Genomic DNA, 21,106 nt, shown 5'->3' on the forward strand with positions numbered 1-21,106 from the left:
CACCACGTGAGCTTTCTTTTATATTCCGCTTCAGCCAGTGTTTTAACAAATTCATTCATTTTATTTTTTCGGCTTAGTGCCTTTATTAATCTTGGGTTGCCACAGCGGAATGAACCGCCAACTCATACAGCATATGTTTTACGCAGCGGATGCCCTTCCAGCCGCAACCCATAAACACTCTTTCACACATAGATTACGGCTGATGTAGCTTATTTCATTCAACCATACTGCATGTATTTGGACTGGGGGAAACCGAGCACCCGGAGAAAACCCACGCGAACACAAGAACATGCAAACTCCACGCTGTAATGTAACTGATTCAGCCGGGGCTCGAATCAGCAACCTTCTTGCTGTGAGGCGATCGTGCCACCCACTGCGCCACCGTGACGCCCCTTATGTGTTTTAACAATCATTTTATCTGAATGATTACACTTTTAAATATAATTTTGTTGTAATTAATCTAGGTAATTAATTAAAAAACGTCACCAGCAGTTAATACAATAGTAATAAGAATGTATCCTTCCATCACTCCCGTTCTGACTGGTCATACCCTAACAAGGAAGTGACGACATAGAGGCATGTTTTAACATGGCGGCGTCCTTGAGAATATAGCTATATTTATGTTTATTTTTGTCAATGTAGCCTGAAATTAAAATTTAAGATTACATTACAGATTGACGATAATGGATCATGTAAAATGGCACCGGCGCGCGTCAATGCTTTATGCTATGGGTACTTGGACCTTGCTTGGTTATTGCTTTTACTCATACAAAAAAAAGCCTTCTCTTCCAGGTGAAGTATAACCGTGGGGCAGCATACATCATATGTGACTTGTGAAAATGTTAAATTAATCTCCAGGGGAAGATAATTATGTTTAGGTATAGTTTTACAATGTATCACTGCAATTTAATGACCATAAAGATCTTTATAACGCGTGTTAGGAGTTTGTTTTCGTGACAGACGTTTCTAGAAGGGATACAGCTGCGGCCGGACGTTTATTCATTCATTCATTCATTCATTTTCTTTTAGGTTTGATCCTTTTATTAATCAGGGGTCGACATCGCTAAACGAACCGCCAACTTGTCCAGCAATTGTTTTACACAGCGGATGGCATTCCAGTCGTAACCCATCACTGTGAAACGTCCTTACACACATTCTTGTGGGGGAAACCGGAGTACCAGGAGGAAACTTGCGCAAACGCAGAGAGAACATGCAAACTCCACACAGAAATGCCAATTGACCCAGCTGAGGCTCGAAACAGCGACCTTCTTGCTTTTTGAATATACGAAACTACCCATTAATTGTATTTTATTGACTATTGTTGCACTACACCCAACCATCACAGTAACCTAAAACTGTCATTATACCAAGTGTCATATTATTTATTAAATTACCCACTAAATATTGTTTTATTACAGCTAAACTTCACAGTGGTGTAAAAATATTCATTATTGTTTGGCAGTCAGTAAAATGATGCTATATTGATGTGAGCATCTGCAGCTGTATCTCTTTTAGACCAACAGAATGACAGTGACAAGAGGAAAACACAAATAATAAAGGAATTTTTAAAATAAGAAGTAAAATAGAGAGTAAAAACATACAAACTGACAAATGTACATCTACAGTCGTCGGCCACTTTATTAGGTACACCTTAGGGTACCAGGTTGGACTTCCTTATGCCTTCAGAATTGCCTTAATCGTTTGTGGCATGTATTCAACAAGGTACTAGAAATATTCCTCAGCTGTGCTGGCTGCACATCCATGATGTGAATCTCCCGTTCCACCACATCCCAAAGGTGCTCTATTGGGTTGAGATCTGGTAACTGTTGAGGCCATTTGAGTACAGTGTACTCATGTTCAAGTTATCCTGCTGAAAGTAGCCATCAGAAGATGGGTCTACTGTGATCATAAAGGGATGGACATGGTCAGCAATAATACTCAGGTAGGCTGTGGCGTTGACATGATGCTCAGTTGGTACTAATGGGCCCAAAGTGTGCCAAGAAAATATCCCCCACACCATTAAACCACCAGCAGCAGCCTGAACCATTGATACACGGCAGGATGCATCCATGCTTTCATGTTGTTGAGGCCAAATTCTGACGCTACCATCCAAGTATCGCAGCAAAAATTGAGACTCATCTGACTAGGCAACGTTTCTCTAAATCTTCTATTGTGCAATTTTGGTGAGCCTGTGTGAATTGTAGCCTCAGTTTCCTGCTCTTAGCCGCAGAAGTGGCACCCGGTGTGGTCTTCTGCTGCTGTAGCCCATCTGCCTCAAGGTTGGACGTGTTGTGCGTTCAGAGATGTTCTTCTGCAGACCTCGGTTGTAATGAGTGCTTATTTGAGTTACTGTTGCCTTTCTATCAGCTGGAACCAGCCTGGCCATTTTCCGCTGACCTCGGGCATCAACAAGGCATTTGCGTCCACAGAACTGCTGTTAATGAGCAATTAAACAGGTGTACCTAATAAAGTGCCGGTGAGTGTATATTACTAAATATACAATATTGTGCACTGTAGAAAAAAATCTTGGTGGCAATTGTTTTTTTTTTTTTTTGTTGAATTAACCTTTCTTGTCATCTCAACTTATATCAATCAAACTGACTAAAAATACTCTGTTGAACTTTGCATAACTTATCAAATGTAGCTGAAACCTGCTTAACCTATTAAAATAAGTAACATTAAAGAAAATAAACTATTGTAGTCATGGCTTTTTTTCCATAAATTTTTACAGTGTATATATAACTGTATTATGTGCAATCTGAAGTATGTTGTTAAATAAATAAAGTTTACGTGTGTATAAATAATGTTGTTGTTCCACAATCTGCTCTGTTATTAGACTAAAGCAATAATAATGCTGTTATTGGAAACTGTAGGCATGTGATGTAACAGTATTTTGTTGTTTTTCTCTCTTTTTTTAGAAGAAACCACCTCCACCAAAAACAGTGACGAGGACACCACAATTGTAGAGAAACGTACAACAGCTTTCACGGAGACCACCGTCATCCAACGTGCTGGCACTGTGGAATATCACACCAGGCTTCTTAACCCCTTCAGGTCTAGAAATGACAGCCCTCCAGAGAATAAAACAGATGATGAAGAACTCAAATAGACTTTTTTCCAGACAAAATGTTTGGATAAATTAATGTTTTGGGACAATAATCTCATCCTTGGTTTCAACTAAGAGAAATGAAGCTCTCGGGCAACAAAATTGCATCTTGATGGTCATCTTTTGAGTAAAGCGTCTGTTAAGATAACTGGCAAATTAAATATCAAGTTGCCTTATTTAAGCCTTTAAGTTGTGGGTTTATTAGTGAATTACACTATTTAGGTTTGAGTGCCAGTTAGGTGTTTTTTTAGAAATAGGTACAGTTGATTATTAGGTTTTTTTCAGTCCCCAAAAAAAAGAAACGGAAGAAAACAGGTCAATTATAAACTTGAAAATAGCACATCCAGTAAAACAAGTTTAAAATGTAACTTTTTGAAGCCTTTCCAACAGAACGAAAACCTATTAAGAAATATTGCAGCATTTTATAGTTAAATAATTGACACTGGGGTAAAACAAAGTAGTTTTGATGGATTTCTGTGAGCACTTTTTGTCCTGAAGGTTCTGAAAAGAACTTTTAGTGTAAAGTGTACCATGTGCTCAGTGCTTAATTTGTAAATTGCGAGGTCCTGGAACAGAATGAGGTTACAGATCCGGCATGGTGCCAGAGGAGAGAGAGAGATAACATAGGGGTTTTGCAGAATGGAGTGGGGGGGTAGGGGATTGTGTCTGAGGGGGGAGTGAATTGATGTGTCGCGGACAGGGCCGGCGGGTCCATAGAGGTGACCTAGGCGGCCGCCTAGGGCAAGAGGGGTCTGACTGCAGACCTGGTGCAGTGCAATCTGGGCTGCATCCAATACTTTTTAATAGGCTCACCTAACCCTACCCGTCACAGTGACGTCACTAGCTCCATTTGAATGCATTGTGTCTGACATTGCATCGCTGAGTGATGCAGTCTCAGCTTGCATCATAAAGGCTGCATCCAGATACTATTGCTTAGGGCGGCAGAATAGAGAGGATGGCGTCCCCGACACTACCCTCACGACCGGCGCCCTTAGTTATATCCGCGTCTAGGGCGGCAGAATAGAGAGGGCAGTGTCCACGACACTACCTTCACTACCCGCGCCCTCAGTTATATCCGCGTCAAGGGCAGCGTCCGCGACACTACCCTAACCACCTGCGACCTCAGTTATATTAGGGTCTAGGGCGGCAGAATAGAGAGGGTGGCGTCTGCGACAGCTCCCCCCATCCCCCCCCCCCCCCCTTATAGATATATACACTTGATATCGCATAAGGACCCTGAGCATGCGTCAATAGTGCCACCATATTTGTACAGTGCTCCCAGGACAAGTGTCATAGTCAAGACAGTGTTACTACGTGAAGATGCTGAATTTTAGCGCTGTCTACAGGTGTAGTAACGAGCAAACAAAGAAAACAAAGCATAAATGCAAAACATTTCATACGTAAGATTTAGTTTTTTACGTTTTTGTATGTTCTGAACTTTTGTGCTAAACAGGTAATTTTATTGATGATAATACCGTCACTTACTGCATTCACCATGAGGCAAAGTAGCACCAACTCACACTAAACACTGGACTTATGCTAGATTTGTTGAATAAAATCAGCAAACAATGCAAAAGAAATATGACAAGATCCTGTGGTGCAAGTAACTTGTATTGTCGGCTAGTGAAGGAGTCGTTCGACAGAGATTCATTCACAAACAAATCGCTCCCTTTGTTGGAATGAAAAGTGAAAGCAGGAGAGGGGGTGTGTTTCAGGACATGATTAGATCAAATTTAACAGGGAGGGTGGATAGTACATTTCCATACACACAAACACACGCTTTTTGTCAGGAATGCCTGTGCGATCACTTATCCATCAATGTAGAAAAGTGATGTAAAATGATAAGTTTTGTAATTAAAAATAAATAATTGCATACTGACCTCCGGGAAAACTCCCGATCATAGATATATGTGTATATGTGTATTTCTCTGGCTCTGGATGGCCACAATCCTCCACTTCAGCTTGGTCCTGCATTCATTGCAAAGGAGCGCTACCCTGTACTAAAATGGCGGCTCTATTGACGCATTCCTTCTAATAGACAACATCAGGGTAGACGACATTTAATGTATATATCTATGTATTGAGTGAAGCCCGTAGCCACTGCTCTGAGTCACTTTTTAAAAACTGCTAAAAGTAGCCAAATGAATGTTAAAAAATTGCTAAATTTGTTGCTAGGTGCTTATTTTAACAGTTGCTAGGGTAGTTTGAAAAGTTGCTAAATCTAGCAACAAAATTGCTAAGTTGGCAACACTGAAGCCTCGTGCATTTAAAGTTGCTTGTTGTGCTTTAATAGTTGAAAAAAAATCAGAAATATGTTTAAAGTGGTAAAATCCTGAAAAAAATGCTTTTACCAGACCGTATAAACATTATTCACTCCTTCTTTGCGCTTGTCCACTCCACAAGAGGCACACGCGTCATTGCGCACGCACGTTCAAAGAGGCGGGGCTTCACAGAAACCGGAAGATTGAGGTGTTCGAGTGTTACACGTGATTGATTGGAGACCAAAACAATGAAGGCGATCATTCAAAGAGTAACAAGAGCGAGCGTAACAGGTACGACACAAAATTGCAAATTACACAGTCAATACTGTTGTCAGTCGAACGCTTCTTCTAATATTTACTGTTCATTCATGGAAATTATGATGAAAGAGGTGTACAGGCTTGCTCATACACACTACACTGCTGTCATGCACACTTTAACACGCTCATCCAGCTCAACAACATCTCATATAAAATGTACATTTTAACAACATTGAAGTTAGTCGAGTTCAGATGTGCCTGTGAGCCTAAAATATGATTTTAAGCACGCATATCGGTTTACTGTACACGATGACGTCAGCCCTGTACTTTCTGAAACAGTTGGAGAGGAGCAGATCAGCTCCATCGGCAGAGGACTCTGTGTTTTACTCGGCATCTCAGTGGAGGACACTCAGAAGGATGTGGACTACATGTAAGCATTTAATTGCAGACAATGTGAACATTAAATATAATTAAAATAATGTGAATAAAAATCATATTGAAATAAAATTAAAAATAAGTATGGTAATAAAACAAAATTAATAATAATAAAAAAATAATAGCAACAATAATACTATTAATATTAATTAATAATTAAAAAAATATATGATTCGTCTGGTTAACTTTAATTGTAAATATACACCCTTTCCTGTCATTCAGACCTGCAACACATTACAAAAGAAGTTTGGGGCAGGAGCAGTTTAGGGCTAGTAATTAGGTAAAATGGTTAAATAATAAGGTTGTCTACTACTATTAATAATAATAATCAATTAATGATTATGACATAGTTATAGTAAATGCAAAAATGTGCACATTTATTTAACAGGTTTTTCATCCCTGCATAAAACGCAAGAGATGTTGTACAGAATGATCATGCTTCTCTCTCATCAGAAGTTGTTCTGTTCGTCTGATCAGTGTGATGTTTTTCCTCAGGGTTCGCAAGATTCTGAACTTGCGTGTTTTTGAGGATGAGAACGGCCGTGCCTGGAGCCGCAGTGTGATGGACGGGGAGCTGGAGGTGCTGTGTGTGAGTCAGTTCACTCTGCAGTGTCTCCTCAAGGGAAACAAACCTGACTATCACGCTGCCATGCCTGCTGAACTGGCACAACCCTTCTACAACAACATGCTGGAGCAGCTTAGAGAAACCTACAAACCAGAACTCATTAAAGGTCAGCTGTGATTCTCTCTTTTTTTCTCTCCTTGAGCGCCATCTGCTGTTTAAAGCTAGCCTTATATACTGTCTGCTGTTAAAATCTAACTTTGATTGCCTACTGTTGTTAAACGCTAGCCTAGAGCGCTGTCTGCTGTTAAACGCTAACGTAGAGCAATGTCTGCGGTTAAACTGTAGCCTAGAGCACCATTTGCTGTTAAAAGCTAGCCCAGAGCACTGTCTGATGTTAAAAACTAGCCTAGACTGCCGTCGGTTGTTTTAAGCTAGCGTAGAGCATCATTTGCTGTTAAAATTAGCCTAGAGCACAGTGTGCTGTTAAAAACTACCCTAGAGCGCCATCTGCTGTTAAAACTACCCTTGAGCGCCGTCTGCTGTAAAAAACTAGCCTAGAGCTCCATCTGCTGTTAAACACTAACCTAGAGCGCCGTGTGTTGTTAAAAACTAGCCTAGAGCTTCATCTGCTGTTAAACACTAGCCTAGAGCGCTGTCTGCTGTTAAAAACTAGTCTAGAGCTCCATCTGCTGTAAAACACTAGTCTAGAGTACCGTCTGCTGTTAAAAACTAGCCTAGAGCTCCGTCTGCTGTTAAACACTAGCCTAGAGTGCCGTCTGCTGTTAAACACTAGTCTAGAGTACCGTCTGCTGTTAAAAACTAGCCTAGAGCTCCCTCTGCTGTTAAACACTAGCCTAGAGTGCCGTCTGCTGTTAAACACTAGCCTAGAGCTCCATCTGCTGTTAAAAACTAGCCTAAAGCGCCGTCTGCTGTTAAAAACTAGCCTAGAGCACCGCCTGCTGTTAAAAACTAGCCTAGAGCGCTGTCTGCTGTTAAAAAATAGCCTAGAGCGCTGTCTGCTGTTAAAAACTAGCCTGGAGCACCGCCTGTTGTTAAAAACTAGCCTAGAGCATTACACTTAAAACAAGCCTAGAGCACCACCTGCTGTTAAAAACTAGCCTAGAGCGTCGTCTGCTGTTAAAAACATGCCTAGAGCGTCGTCTGCTGTTAAAAACGTGCCTAGAGCAGCATCTGCTGTTAAAAATTAGCCTAGAGCACCATCTGCTGTTAAAAACTAGCCTAGAGCGTCGTCTGCTGTTAAAAACGTGCCTAGAGCAGCATCTGCTGTTAAAACTTAGCCTAGAGGACCATCTGCTGTTAAAACTAGCCTAGAGCGTTGTCTGCTCTTAAAAACTAGTCTAGTGCAACGTGTGTTGTTAAAAACTAGCCTAGAGTGCCACCTGCTGTTAAACGCTAGCCTAGAGCACCGTCTTCTGTTAGAATCCAGCCTAGTGCATCCTCTGCTGTTAAACAAGAGCATAGCATGCCATCTTCTGTTATAATCCAGCCTAGAGCGCCCTCTGCTGTTAAAGACTAGCGTATTGTGCCATCTTCTGTTAGAAAGCAGACTAGAGCAATAGTAAATAGCGATGCATTTTTGAAATTGAATTTTCACCACAACCCAATATTTAGTTTGCAGCTTTGTGTTTCAGACGGGCAGTTTGGAGCAAAAATGCAGGTGCTGATTCAAAACGACGGACCTGTGACCATTCAGCTGGAGTCTCCTCCTGCCCCTACAGACCCCAAACTGGTATCCAGCATTTATTTGACTATATCGATGCCTTTCCATCATCTTCGAGAGCATTATGAAATTTCTTGATTGTTCTTAATACAGCATAAATTGTTTTGGGACATAGAACAGTTTGGCTGTTGTTCTTTCTTCATTTCTCAGCTGTCCAAACAAGAGAAGCAACAGCAGAGGAAAGAGAAAACACGGTCAAAAGGGCCGTCCGACTCAAGCAGAGAGAAGGCAGCGCAACGGTCAAAAGTAGATCCCAGCGCCAGCAGCGGAGCCGAGGGAGACGTGTCTTCTGAACGAGAACCATAGACAAACTCACGGTGAACACATCCATGCACACTTTGACTATTACTTTTTGTTTTGTTGTTGTTCTTGTTAAGTATTCAGTATACAGTGGGGGAAATTATTATTGTCCATGTCATGTTTTTTTCGCGGAAATAATATTTCTAAAGAAGCTGTTGACATGGAATTGAACCAAGTTTTGGTAAAACCCAAACAATAAAAACATAAAAATAAAGCAAACCAAAAACAATATGAATAATTAAATATGTTTAATAACAATAGAATGACACATGGAGAAAGTACTGACTTCAACAGAGTGTCTTGAAGGATCTTCGGATCTCATCAATCAAATCTGACATCTATTTTGTGTTTTCTATTGGATTTAAGTCAGGTGATTGGCTGGGCCATTCCACAGCTTGATTTTCTTTCTCTGAAAGCATTTGAGAGTTTCTTTTGATGTTTTGGATCATTGTCCTGCTGAAATGTCAACCCTGGTTTCTACTTCATCATCTTGCTAATGAAGATGTTGGACTGAAGCAGCTGATGTTGATTTACACTGAGGAAGGGCAGAGGGTGCTGAAGAACTACTGAGAGATTTCAGCTGCTGTCTGGTCTGTCACTGCCTTTCTACACCTCCCTTTCTTCATTTGTTCAATACTTTTCCCCTGCGTCATTTCATTTTATTACACATAACTTCATTTTTAAACTAATTTTTGTTTTGTTTTCTTTGCATATATAAATTTATTTGGCTCTTACCAACACTCTGAAAATTTCAAGACAACAGCATTTTTAGAAATATGTTTTCTAAGAAAAATGGGGGTGTATAATATTTATTTCCCCAACTGTATCTTCAGTATTTAACCATCCTGTTGTCCTAGAATTCTGTATACACTGTTCATCTTTCAGGGTCAAAAGTGACCTGTCTGTCAGCACTAATAGCCTAGTGGTTAAGTGCGCTGACATATTGCACCATATCCGCTTGTTGAGTCGTCATGTATAGAATACTGTTTCTGGGTCCAAGCCGCTGCTCATCTCATATGGCCACTTTTTAGTCATATCACCCTTTAAAGTGAATTTTCTAAAAATCATGGTGTAAACAACAGTCTCTGGACTTGCTGCATCACAAATACCAAAATTTAAAAAAATCTTTTACAAATGTATCACTTTCTGGCCATCGGATATTAGGCATGGAGATCTATATTGCAATTGTGATTTTAGAAAATAATACATCGTTTCATAAACGTTTATTATTTCCATTTGATGAGTCTCCCCATACAGCTTAACCGGGCGATTGGACCCGGAAGCCACTTCGCATGATTTCACACTTAACAAGCGGATAGTTCGAGACATACAGTTCGATTCCCGGCCTGAGGCCCTTTGCCGACTCTTTCCCTCTTTCTGCCCCCAATACATTCCTCCACTGTCCTGTACAATTAAAGGTGAAAACCCACTAAAAAGCACACACGTACACAGGTATTTTTATAAACAGACTTCCCCACTTTTTTTTTTTTCAAATATATTTTATTGAACATTTGTAGTGCAAAAACATGTCAGAAAATTACATTGAATAAGAAGATAATATCTGTCATACATGTCATTTGAATTCTGACCCCCACATGAGAAAAAATCAAATAAAAAACTTATTAATAATAGTAAATAAGATTAAATTATAATTGAATAAACAACAAATAAATAATAATAATAATTAAAATAATAATGACAAAAAATACAAAATTATATTGCAAAAAGGTTATTACATTTCTTTTGTCCAGGCTGAGTCTAAAAGACAAGCCTTTAATCTTAGAGACTTAGAGGTTTCTAGATAATCAAAGAAAGGGTCCCAGGTCAGATAAAATAGGAAAGGTTTGTTCTTCAGAGCTGTGGAGAAAGCCTCAAGTGGGATTATTTTGCAGACTGCAAGCAGCCATTGATTTAAACTGGGGGGTTCTTCATTAATCCACTTTACAAGGATACATTTTCGAACAAAGTAAACCAAAATATGTAGAAAGTTCTCTGTTCCAAAAATTATAAGGTATACCCACTTTTGGTTTAAAAAATCTCCATCCACATGATAACGGAAAAACGCACTGGGATGCAAATTAAGGCACGCCGAACCAACAGGTGGAGACCATGACACTTTTATGCTGGATTCACACCAAATGGAGAATTTAGTATTTTTGCGAGTAGTCTGGTACAAGTCGACATAAACGATCCATGTCCATCGGTCGAACAATGCGGAATACGCAAATGTCTTCTGCATTTGGTGTAAACCCAGCAATGACAAAATCTTCACCCTGGCTGGAGTTTTCAGAAAATATTGGTTTCAGTCAGCAGATTCTCATTTTTCACTTGCTTACACAGTCACATGCCTTAAAAACAGATGCAAATGATAAACATTTACTCAATTATAGTAAAACACATTGCAATATTGATGCTGAAACAATATATTGCGCAGCCCTAATTGTTAGACATCTATTAGATTTTCACTAATAGTCCAAACTTAGCCTTTATTTAGAGACGAAAACAAATCTTGTTCAGAAGTATGCATATACTCATGATTTATGTTACTTTTTTTCTGTATAGAACTGAATTACTGGCACTTAATAGCACAGTCTCCTCATTGTATTTCTTTCATGTTTTCAGGATGGGTTCAGCTTTTAGAGGACTGCTGGTTTCTTTCTGTCCCCCTCAAATGTCCATATTAATGCCCATTCTTATCTTCTTCTGAAGCTTGGATTGTATATAAACTCAAGAACAAGTGGCAGCTCCACAAACACCCGTGGACAAAAGACTCAGGCACATCTGAATGTTTACAATGACATCTTATTTATTAAATGTATACATCTCTGTGATGTGTTTTAATAAAAATTAAGAAAAAAAAAACAATTGGAAAAAAAAATCTGCTGGTTATTTTTGCTTCTTGGATGACTAGATATAATATACACTCACCGGCCACTTTATTAGGTATAGCTTAGTAGTACCGGTTTGGACACCCTTTTGCTTTCAGAAGTAGCCATCAGGAGATGGTACACTGTGGTCATAAAGGGATGGACATGGTCTGCAACAATACTCAGGTAGGCTGTGGTGTTGACACAATGCTCAATTGGTACTAATAGGCTTAAAGTGTGCCAAGAAAATATCCCCCACACCATTACACCACCACCAGCCTGAACCGTTGATACAAGGCAGGATGGATCCATGCTTTCATGTTGTTGATGCCAAATTCTGACCGTACCATCTTAATGCAGCAGAAATCAAGACTCATCAGACCAGGCAACATTTTTCCAATCTTCTATTGTTCAATTTTGGTGAGTCTGTGCCAATTGTAGCCTCAGTGTCCTGTTCTTTACTGACAGGAGTGGCACCCGGTGTGGTCTTCTGCTGCTGTAGCCCATCTGCCTCAAGGTTGGATCTGTTGTGCATTCAGAGATGCTCTTCTGCATATCTCAGTTGAAACAAGTGCTTATTTGAGTTACTGTTGCCTTTCTATCTGCTAGAACCAGTCTGGCCATTCTCCTCTGATCTCTGGCTTTGTATTTGCACCGACAGAAATACCGCTTATTGGATATTTTCTCTATTTCGGACCATTCTCTGTAAACCCTAGAGATGGTTGCGCGTGAAAATCCCAGTAGATCAGCAGTTTCTGAAATACTCACACCAGCCTGTCTGGCACCAACAACCATGTCATGTTCAAAGTCACTTAAATCCCCTGCAGCAAAACTGCAGCAGGTCGTCTTGACCTGCCATGTAATTGGCTGATTAGCAATCTGCGTTATCGAGCAGTTGGACAGGTGTACACAATAAAATGGCCGATGAGTGTATACATTTATACATTTCATCTTTTGAATGTGACTGTACAGTGGGTATTAATATTCCATACAAGATGTATAAAATTAAGAAAATTATTGTTTTTAGCGTTGCATATTAAGATTATTTTAACAGATTGGTGATATTACAATATATGTATATTAAAAAAAAAAAAAAAAATATATATATATATATATATATATATATATATATATATATATATATATATATATATGTATATGCTGATTCATTACAAATAATAATCTTATTATTATGTGTATGTTATTACACTCAAAGGACTTTTACATTGAAATTATACAACTTCCTTTAAAAATGAAATAACTTCCTTTTACTGTGAAAATTCATGCATACACATATGAAATCACTTGCATATATGTATATACACAACAAACTGTATATATGTTTGAGAATTTTATTTTGTATGTTTGCACAAGTGTCATTTGGGTGTTTATGCACACATCAAGTTTATAATCTTATGTGAGAGTTTATGGGTGTATATGCATAGATCAAGTTTATATGTATATGCGAGTGTGTATAGGTGGGTTTGCATGCAGCAAGTTTATATGTATGTGCGTGTGTTAATGTGGGTGTTTATGTGAGGATCAAGTTTATATGTATGTGCGTGTGTATGTGGGTGTATTCATGCGTCAAGTTTATATGTATATACACAAGTTTCATTCATGTTGTTTCGAACATGCAGTAGTATAGGTGTATATGCGAGTAATTTATAGGTGTATATACACGTGTTTTATGTATGTGTTTGTAAGCAAAGTTTGATTTAAATCCTACACGGCACCTTATAGTTTTCCACCAGACCGCACACCACAGAGAGAGAACAGAGTGATAAAGCCAATTATGATATGGGGAGGGTTGCGAGGCCATGAAGGACAGAGGCCAGTGGGTAGGTCTGGCCAGGGTGCTGGGGTTAAACCCGTACTCTTTTTCGAAAGACATTCTGGGATTTTAGGGTATATGCTGAAGCATGCTAATAGGACTTTTAATTTGTCAGTAACCTGGGTTAAGCGCTTCCAGCAAACTGCCAAAGGAAAAATCAGCATGTTTAAGGTCTGTTTTCTTTAAAAATCAGCGATCTCCACTGGCTGAGTGATATCCGATATAAAGTGGGTCTCAGATTGTACAAGAAGCACTGCATTAAATTACATTTCCCCCGCCATGTCTTTATAATATGAACATTTATTTTACCTCATTGTATTCAATGGAGCGTCTGCGCTAGTCTGCTGATTATGACGGCCGAGTGCGAGTAAAGGGTCATTTGTCTCGTTTTACGCTTGAAAAACTAAATGAATGCCAAAGTTTATTTAACTGAATGTATTTTAATTGCATCACAACATCAATGCTGTAAAAGGAACCGTATAAAATGGAAAAAAACTCACAATAACCGGTCACCGGAAGTTTATAAGTATGGGAACAACACAAGCTCGGCATATATCCAATTATATTAATCTGTCTCCATATTCTACTGCATCCCAGAATATTACACAGCACCAAAAATGTAAAAATATATATTTATTATATTTAAGATATTTTTGTCAACAGCAGACGGCAACTAGCCGTGACGCAAATTCCCCAGTCTCTGTGCTCCAATCAGGTGAGCCCTCCTCAGCGCTCGCCATGGCAACGAGACAACAGTGACGTGCCTTGTAAACATTTGCATATGCATTTCTATAAAGCTCGTGTGCTCTGAGTCAGCGTTGTCAGTTCGCCCGGTGTAGCTGTTTGTACTTGACCAAGGTGAGTTCAATACCGACGGTACGAGTGGAGCTACGCCAAACTCACGAAGTCCGCTTCGTGATGCTTCACCCGGGCCCGTCTGTGCTGTAGTTCCTTGCGGTTTGCGTACATAAACGCAATATCGCGAAGAATATTACGTGTTTGTTGCTCGAAATGTGCCGCCGAGCAACATCCAGTGAATACTGGCACGGCCTGGCGCCCGGTCTTTCCGTGCACTCCCTGGGGCGAGGCGGCCTTTGAGCCCTAGGCAGGGAACAAACAACCCCCGAGGACCCTCAGGGAAACACGGGGGGCCGGTAGTGGGTCCTCGCTGCGAGGGTTATGGTGGGTGGGAGTAGCGAGGCCCACTCATCTTCTATTTTAAACTATAGTTTCAAACTTTAGTTTACTATAGTTTGAAATAGAAACCATGATAACTGTTATGATTTAACTATGCAAAGAGCCTAGGATGACCAAGAGCAACAGATTCCGCCATTTTGAAGTGAAAGCGATCGCTCGTGCATTGGATATCATTGCTGTCGCAATGGCAAACAGCGGCTTTGTTTTTATTCAATGTATTCAAAAAGCGCGTTATTGTTTCCCAAATTGCACTAGAGTATCGCCTCTTGGTGATTCTATGCTCTCTGCTCTTTGTCTGAATGTTGTAATGTTTTGCTTTGTTTTTCAGATGAGTTGTTGAGCAAAGATGGACTATTGAAGACAACAGTTGAAGACGACCGCGGGTTATCTCCACGAGCGCGCGCATCATAATGTTTCCGGTCTGTTTTCTGAGAGTTTGTCTTGTTTAGATAAGTTTGCAGGTCAAACAAAATAAACTATACTCTTCCTAAACACCTGTCTCGTGTTTTATTTGTCCTCTACAGCAATACACTGTCATTTTAAGTCTGTTGAATGCATTTGTATGCAACATGGTTTGATAATACAGTAGTCTACAAATAAATAGTTGTTATAAATGTACCTTCAATAGTCAACATTTAGTGTAGGTAATCAAAAGTTGATAATTTGTCCTAAAACATAAGAGTAATGTTATGGTTGTTACATACCTGTATTTATTATTATGCTGTATGTTTAAAACCAGCAGATTTACTATATATGTAACATGCCATGAACTTACTGTTATTCAAAAAGTTGCTTAAAATGTCTTAAGACAAGAATTGGTGTTGTCTTTGGTTTTAGGTCAACCTACTAGTAAGTTTTAGGGTGAATACTGCAGATATAGGCAACCTATATCATAATATTGGTAGTCGGAGTTTTTTTAATGACCCAAATCTTTGCCAAATCTTTTCCTCAAGCATGCAAAAGTCAAATATATATATATATATATATATATATATATATATATATATATATATATATATATATAAAACACAGTTTCCAACAATAAAATTTTGTCTTGTGAAAAAAAACAAGTGGGGTTGGTAAGAAAAAAAAGTTAATGTCAAGTTATATGTATTTATAAAATAAGTTCATAATATTAAGTCATTAGATTATGTGACCGCTAGATGTCGCTCGTTTAAAAGGAGCGTTCATCTCAAAGGAGCGTTACCATGTGATTGTATTTATACACTTGTTTTATGTATGTGTTTGTAAGCAAAGTTTGATTTAAATCCTACACGGCACCTCATATGACGACACTTTTGATGTGACCATATGTGACGCGCGACAAACACCGACAGAATCACTGGACGATCATGACTGTGTTGCTTTTAACGGATTCAAACCGAGCTACTGTTGTCGTCTGATGGAAAGGAACTAACACACATGGGTAGGCGCATTTAATATTATTTTCTTATATAGTCTGGCGTAATTATGAGTTAACAGTAGAACAGTTCGCCGTATGCTAGCTTGTTTTTCTGTTTTAAACGTTATAATGTCTTTCACACAAGTTAATTAATTTCTCCTTTAATACTGTTGTGTCGATTTGATGAATGAAACGATTAGATATATGTATATTTGTTGCATTATCAACGCTATATATAGCTTACTTATGACGGGGAATTGCTTTTCATATTTATATATTTTATCATGTCTTACTAAGGAAAATAATAGAAGAAATTTTTTAACTAATACAAAGCTGTCAGGGGCAAATTTGCGTCAAATTAGTGTAATTATTTTAACATAATGTGTAAATAACTTTTACTATAAGTTAGAGTTGTTTAAATAGTATAATGTAAAGATATTTAATGTCATCTTATTTTATTTGTTTCTAAAGAATATAAAGGATTATCTGAACACAGTTTGTTTTAATGTAGCAAAAGTGCTGTTGGTAAATACTTAGCAGCAAAGCAAAGTTACAGTTAGTCATAATTGCTCATGATGGTTTATTTGTGGGATGATGGCGCTAACAAACTTGGTTTATACTGAAGACTCTTCTGCAATACTGTGGTCTATCTGTCAGGAGGATTTTTACACATTCATCACACCAAATTATTTTCATGGACTTCAGTAAAAGGAAGAGAGTGGAAGATGTATGTGTCTCTAAGGGTAGAAAGCTGTAGAGCGTTCACCCTCCTGTGTACAAAACAGACTTTTAGCCTTAGACCTTACTGCCTATTGACAAATAATTCCCTGTATTGTATGGTTTATTTTTTGCTTCTGTGGTTTGAGTTATTAAGAACTATGTGCTCACAATAGATATGGGAACTTGTTCGATTTAGATTCCTCTTGTGTGAATGGCATTGTTATGTGACGTGGGATATTTGTGTAATGCTTCCTTTTTCTGTATCTATCTCATCTCTTTTGAACCATTTCTGTGTTCACACATTTAAACAGTGGAGATTAGTGAACGATCTACACTCACCGGCCACTGTATTAGGTATACCTTTCTTATACTGGTTCGGACCTTGCTTTTTAGAAATACTTTAATCCTTTGTGGCATAGATTCAACAAGGTACTGGAAATATTCCTCAGAGATTTTGGTCCATATTGACATAATGTTTGTTGACTGCACATCCATGATGTGAATCTCCCGTTCCACCACATTTTAAAGGTGCTCAATTGGATTGAGTCCTGGTGACTGTGGAGACCATTTGAGTTCAGTGAACTCATTGTCATGTTCGAGTAACCAGTCTGAGATGATTTATGATATGGTGCTTACAACTTCAGTGCTGAAGTGTGTGGCTCTCTAAACTATCATGAAATGTCTGAAAAACAAAGAGAAATTAGAAACCTCTCATTGGTTCCTCCCTGCATTTATCACCAGATCAGCCAGTAGTTTTCATTGAAGTCAGTCACACAGCAAGACAATCAAACCAGTTAATGTAAGCTGAAAGCAGTGAAATTATGGAATGGCCAACCCAGAGCCCTGTTATAAACCTGAATGGAAAAAAATATTGGAAAGCTTGTTAAGAAACCCACTACAATCAAAAAATGTGGAAGATACTTTAAGAAATGATCAAGTGATCAAGAATGAGCCTAGCGTTGTCCTGTGAGAGAGTAGTAAAGTCCTATGGGAGACCAGCCTGATCTCACGACAAAACGTAAGTATTTTAGGTTTTGGCAGTTTAGTGGCTAATTCGTACGATTTCAGTCGTACGAAATGATACGATTTTAAAAAGGAGGCGTGGCACCTGACCCCACCCCTAACCCCAACCGTCATTGGGGGATAAGCAAATCTAAATTGTACGAATTAGATCGTACTAATTCATACGAATTAGCCACTAATTGAAAAAAGTTACGAATTGCTGTGAGATTGTGTTGGAGAGACTAGTAAAGTCCTCATTCATAGCAAGAACCTCTACAGTTCCTGCATATTTTTAACAGCTGTAACCTTCAGAAATGTTACTTGTAATCTCCCTTCAATCTAAAATCTTTGCCGTTTTCTAATATTGATCGCTGTGTTTTCCACATAGTAAAGGATTTTGGTTAAAGTGCCTAGATTGTTTTCCATTAGCATGCTAAAGTGACAGTTAAATGCTAAAGTTGATCTGGATAATGTGCTCTTGTTTATCCACAGTTTTATTCACTTGTTTAAGCTCTTTCAGTTTATATGTATGAGTCACGTGTGTCTTTGTCTGTTTGCAGCTGTGTAACACTCACACAGACGCTAGTTTCACTTCAGACTATGGATGTCCCCAAAGACAGTATCGATAGTGTGAAAATCAGAAGAAAGCTCCATTGATGCTGCAATAAAGATAGCAAGAGGTATGACTAAACTGCTTTCATTACTGTAAGCATCTGTTAATAAAGATTATTTGCAGGTGAACTGATGTGATTGTAATCTCATTTATATCAAGATGCTGTCCTTTTAGATCTAGACACTGTGTTTCTATTTCGTATGCCTTGATTGCAACACTGTAGGTTCCCTTGAATGACTTCTGCAAATTTTCTGTTTAAGATTGTCCTGTGTGTGTATTTGTGTGTAACTTTATGTTTGCATACTTGAAAGCTCTTACTCAATTCCACATGCTAATTAAGCAAACATTGCTTTACAAAATATGATTAATATAGTCCGGACATGTTAAGCAGACAGAGCTGTCAGTGTGTAATTTTCTCTTTGTGGAAATAATTGCAGCTTCTAAACTCTAAACCCAGGCTCACAGACAAATTCTTTCATCTGTGATAATAATAATAACCCACAGAGTTTAACACAGTCTGAAAGCAATGGGAGACTAATGTGTAGTAAACACAGTATGAATGTGTGCATCGTCATTAAGAAAAAAAATTGATATATATTTTATAATGTTTTTTATGTAGCGATTTTAATGACTTCACGTTGACCCACAGGACCTGAAAATAAAATCTGGCAATGATGGATTTGTCTGCACAACCCAGTAGGATGGACAGGAGTGGTAGCTTTCTTCAGGTGAGTTGACTATTCTAAAAAAAAGTTTCTGTCCATGCAAGATGTTTTAAAGAGCAGTTTGTTTGGAAAGCGTCTGCTGTGTACAAAGATTGTTTAAACATCATCAGAAGGTCTGCATTAAATCAATAATAAACATCTTAAAGACTTTTTCTAGAAATAAAATAAACATATAGATGGAAACGTCTCATAGATGCATTGCAGATGAGAAATAACAGATTAAACAAATAAAAGATAAAAGAACACATCAAATTGATGTATGAGTGCTGCCAGGGGTTATATTTTGGAAATATTATTGCGCTCCGTTTTATGCAACCAATCATATTTAGCACTATGTCTCTAAAATTCTTTGCGAATTTGCAAAGTAAATATTGGGCTGCATGTTGAGGCAGTGAGTAGAACGTTCGCCTTACAGCAAGATTGTCGCTGGTTCGAGCCTCTGCTAGGTCAGTTGGCATTTCTGTTTGCATGTTCTCCCTGTGTTCACGTGAGTGCTCCGATTTTCCCCACAAGTCCAAAGACATGTGGTACAGGTGAATTGGGTAGGCTAAATTGTCCGTAGTGTATATATGTGTGAATGAGTATGTATGGATGTTTCCCAGTGATAGGTTGCAGTGGAAGGGCATCCGCTGCGTAAAACATATGCTGGATAAGTTGGCGGTTCATTCCGCTTAGGCGGCCCCGGATTGAGGGAGGATCTAAGGCGAAAAAAAAGAATGAATGAATGAATAGTAAATATTATTATATATAGTATAAATTAAGACATAACGTTAGAATTAAAGCACAAAAAGGGTTTAAATAAAATTTAAAGATCATTTTATCACAATAAAGGAACAAACAAGTAAAGAAAAATGTGCATTAAAATAATTTATTATTTTTAAAGCTGTTATTATATAATGATTAATAATAAATTATACAAAATTATCCAACATTTTTAAGACTTGAACATGACTTTATGTGAAGTGTAGGAGTTGATATATTTATAAGTATATAAATATAAATATATATATATATATATATATATATATATATATATATATATATATATATATATATATATATATATATATATATATATATATATATATATGTATGTATATATACACACACACTTATAAAAAAGCTACTTTGACACAATCGACACTAAAAGCACTATACAAATAAAGCTGAATTGAATTGAATATATATTATTATTTTTCTTTTTTTTCTTTTAAGTAAGTAAATAAATGGACAAATGGCAAAAGAGTATTTATAATACTAACGTGTAGAAAATTCTAATATTGTAACTTAATAGAACTTACTTTTTTTTTTTTTTTTTTAATAAAACACAAGAAACATGTTAGCATTCATATAAAAAACAAGTCCTAAAAACAAAATTCCTATATATAATGGTAATAGTGATGCTGGCCTAGATCACTAGATTACTACACACTTATGAATAGTACAGGCCGTAACAAGATTATTTTATTACTGTAGTGTGTTGATGCACTAAAACACTTTACTGTAAAATGAATGTTTCCGAGCTAATAAATCTGTGCTGCTAGTGTGCTTTTTTTTGCTTTTGGGGCTTCAAATCTTTCTGTAATAATTTAATAAGGACAAGACATACAGGTGCTGCTACTTCAGTTTTGGATCAGTATAAATATCTCTGTTCTCCTACAGTACATTTTCTCTTCCATTGCGTACATTCACTGCCTGTCTGCTGCTGCTCCTTGTAAAAGTCAATGGACAGAAAGAAAGTTTGTGTGTGTGTGTGTGTGACTGCATTAGGGCTTGTTGCCCAGACAGGGCTATTCAGGCATTTCATAATAGATGTGTCTTTTTACAGCATGTCTCTCTCTCGCTCTGTCTCTCTCCTTAATTAGTCCTTCACCTCTTCTTCTCCCAGGGCTTTGAACGGTTGCTTTCTCTGTTCTGTCCTCATGCTCTATCTCACACGCCAAGTTTATCTCATGTAGTTTATCTTATATTTTATGTTGTTCACTTGAGGAATTACAGAAAGCACTCTGGTCTTTAATAATTCTATTTCTATTTGCATGTAATTGCCTGCAGTTTAATAGTTTAATAGATAGTTCTTAAT

At 38.0% G+C, this 21,106-nt stretch overlaps 2 protein-coding genes and 1 long non-coding RNA gene across 4 annotated transcripts in view; all 3 read left to right on the plus strand.

The window, feature by feature from the left end:
• The first annotated feature begins 567 nt into the window (after nt 1-567).
• On the plus strand, nt 568-11,539 carry dtd1 (D-aminoacyl-tRNA deacylase 1). 2 transcript variants are annotated; one of them, XM_073952823.1, is made up of 7 exons: nt 568-792; nt 2,919-5,658; nt 5,965-6,055; nt 6,556-6,791; nt 8,278-8,375; nt 8,517-8,683; nt 11,289-11,501. In XM_073952823.1, the coding sequence occupies exons 2-6, from the start codon at nt 5,616-5,618 to the stop codon at nt 8,670-8,672; spliced, it is 624 nt and encodes a 207-aa protein (XP_073808924.1). In that variant the 5' UTR covers nt 568-792; nt 2,919-5,615; the 3' UTR covers nt 8,673-8,683; nt 11,289-11,501.
• A 2,648-nt stretch (nt 11,540-14,187) lies between these two features.
• Nucleotides 14,188-15,056, plus strand: LOC137495916 (uncharacterized). Its single transcript, XR_011015906.1, has 2 exons — nt 14,188-14,225; nt 14,893-15,056. It is a non-coding gene; the product is annotated as an uncharacterized lncRNA (long non-coding RNA).
• Nucleotides 15,057-15,757: 701 nt separating this feature from the next.
• Nucleotides 15,758-21,106, plus strand: part of rin2b (Ras and Rab interactor 2b) — a 33,965-nt gene continuing 28,616 nt past the window's right edge. The window contains exons 1-3 of the mRNA XM_017356561.4: nt 15,758-15,990; nt 18,249-18,368; nt 18,951-19,029. Of these exons, the coding sequence (XP_017212050.1) occupies nt 18,973-19,029 (57 nt within the window). The 5' untranslated portion in view covers nt 15,758-15,990; nt 18,249-18,368; nt 18,951-18,972. The remainder of the gene's footprint in view (nt 15,991-18,248; nt 18,369-18,950; nt 19,030-21,106) is intronic.

This window comes from Danio rerio, chromosome 6 (genome assembly GCF_049306965.1).
Source record: "Danio rerio strain Tuebingen ecotype United States chromosome 6, GRCz12tu, whole genome shotgun sequence".
NCBI classification, from domain to species: Eukaryota; Metazoa; Chordata; class Actinopteri; order Cypriniformes; family Danionidae; genus Danio; species Danio rerio.

Bases quoted from the DNA above. Each gene is read 5' to 3' on its own strand.
- dtd1 (XM_073952823.1), top strand. From the start codon at position 5,616: ATGAAGGCGATCATTCAAAGAGTAACAAGAGCGAGCGTAACAG. The intron at 6,056-6,555 runs GTAAGCATTTAA...GTTTTTCCTCAG, and splicing joins CAGAAGGATGTGGACTACAT to GGTTCGCAAGATTCTGAACT. The intron at 8,376-8,516 runs GTATCCAGCATT...TTCATTTCTCAG, and splicing joins CCCCTACAGACCCCAAACTG to CTGTCCAAACAAGAGAAGCA.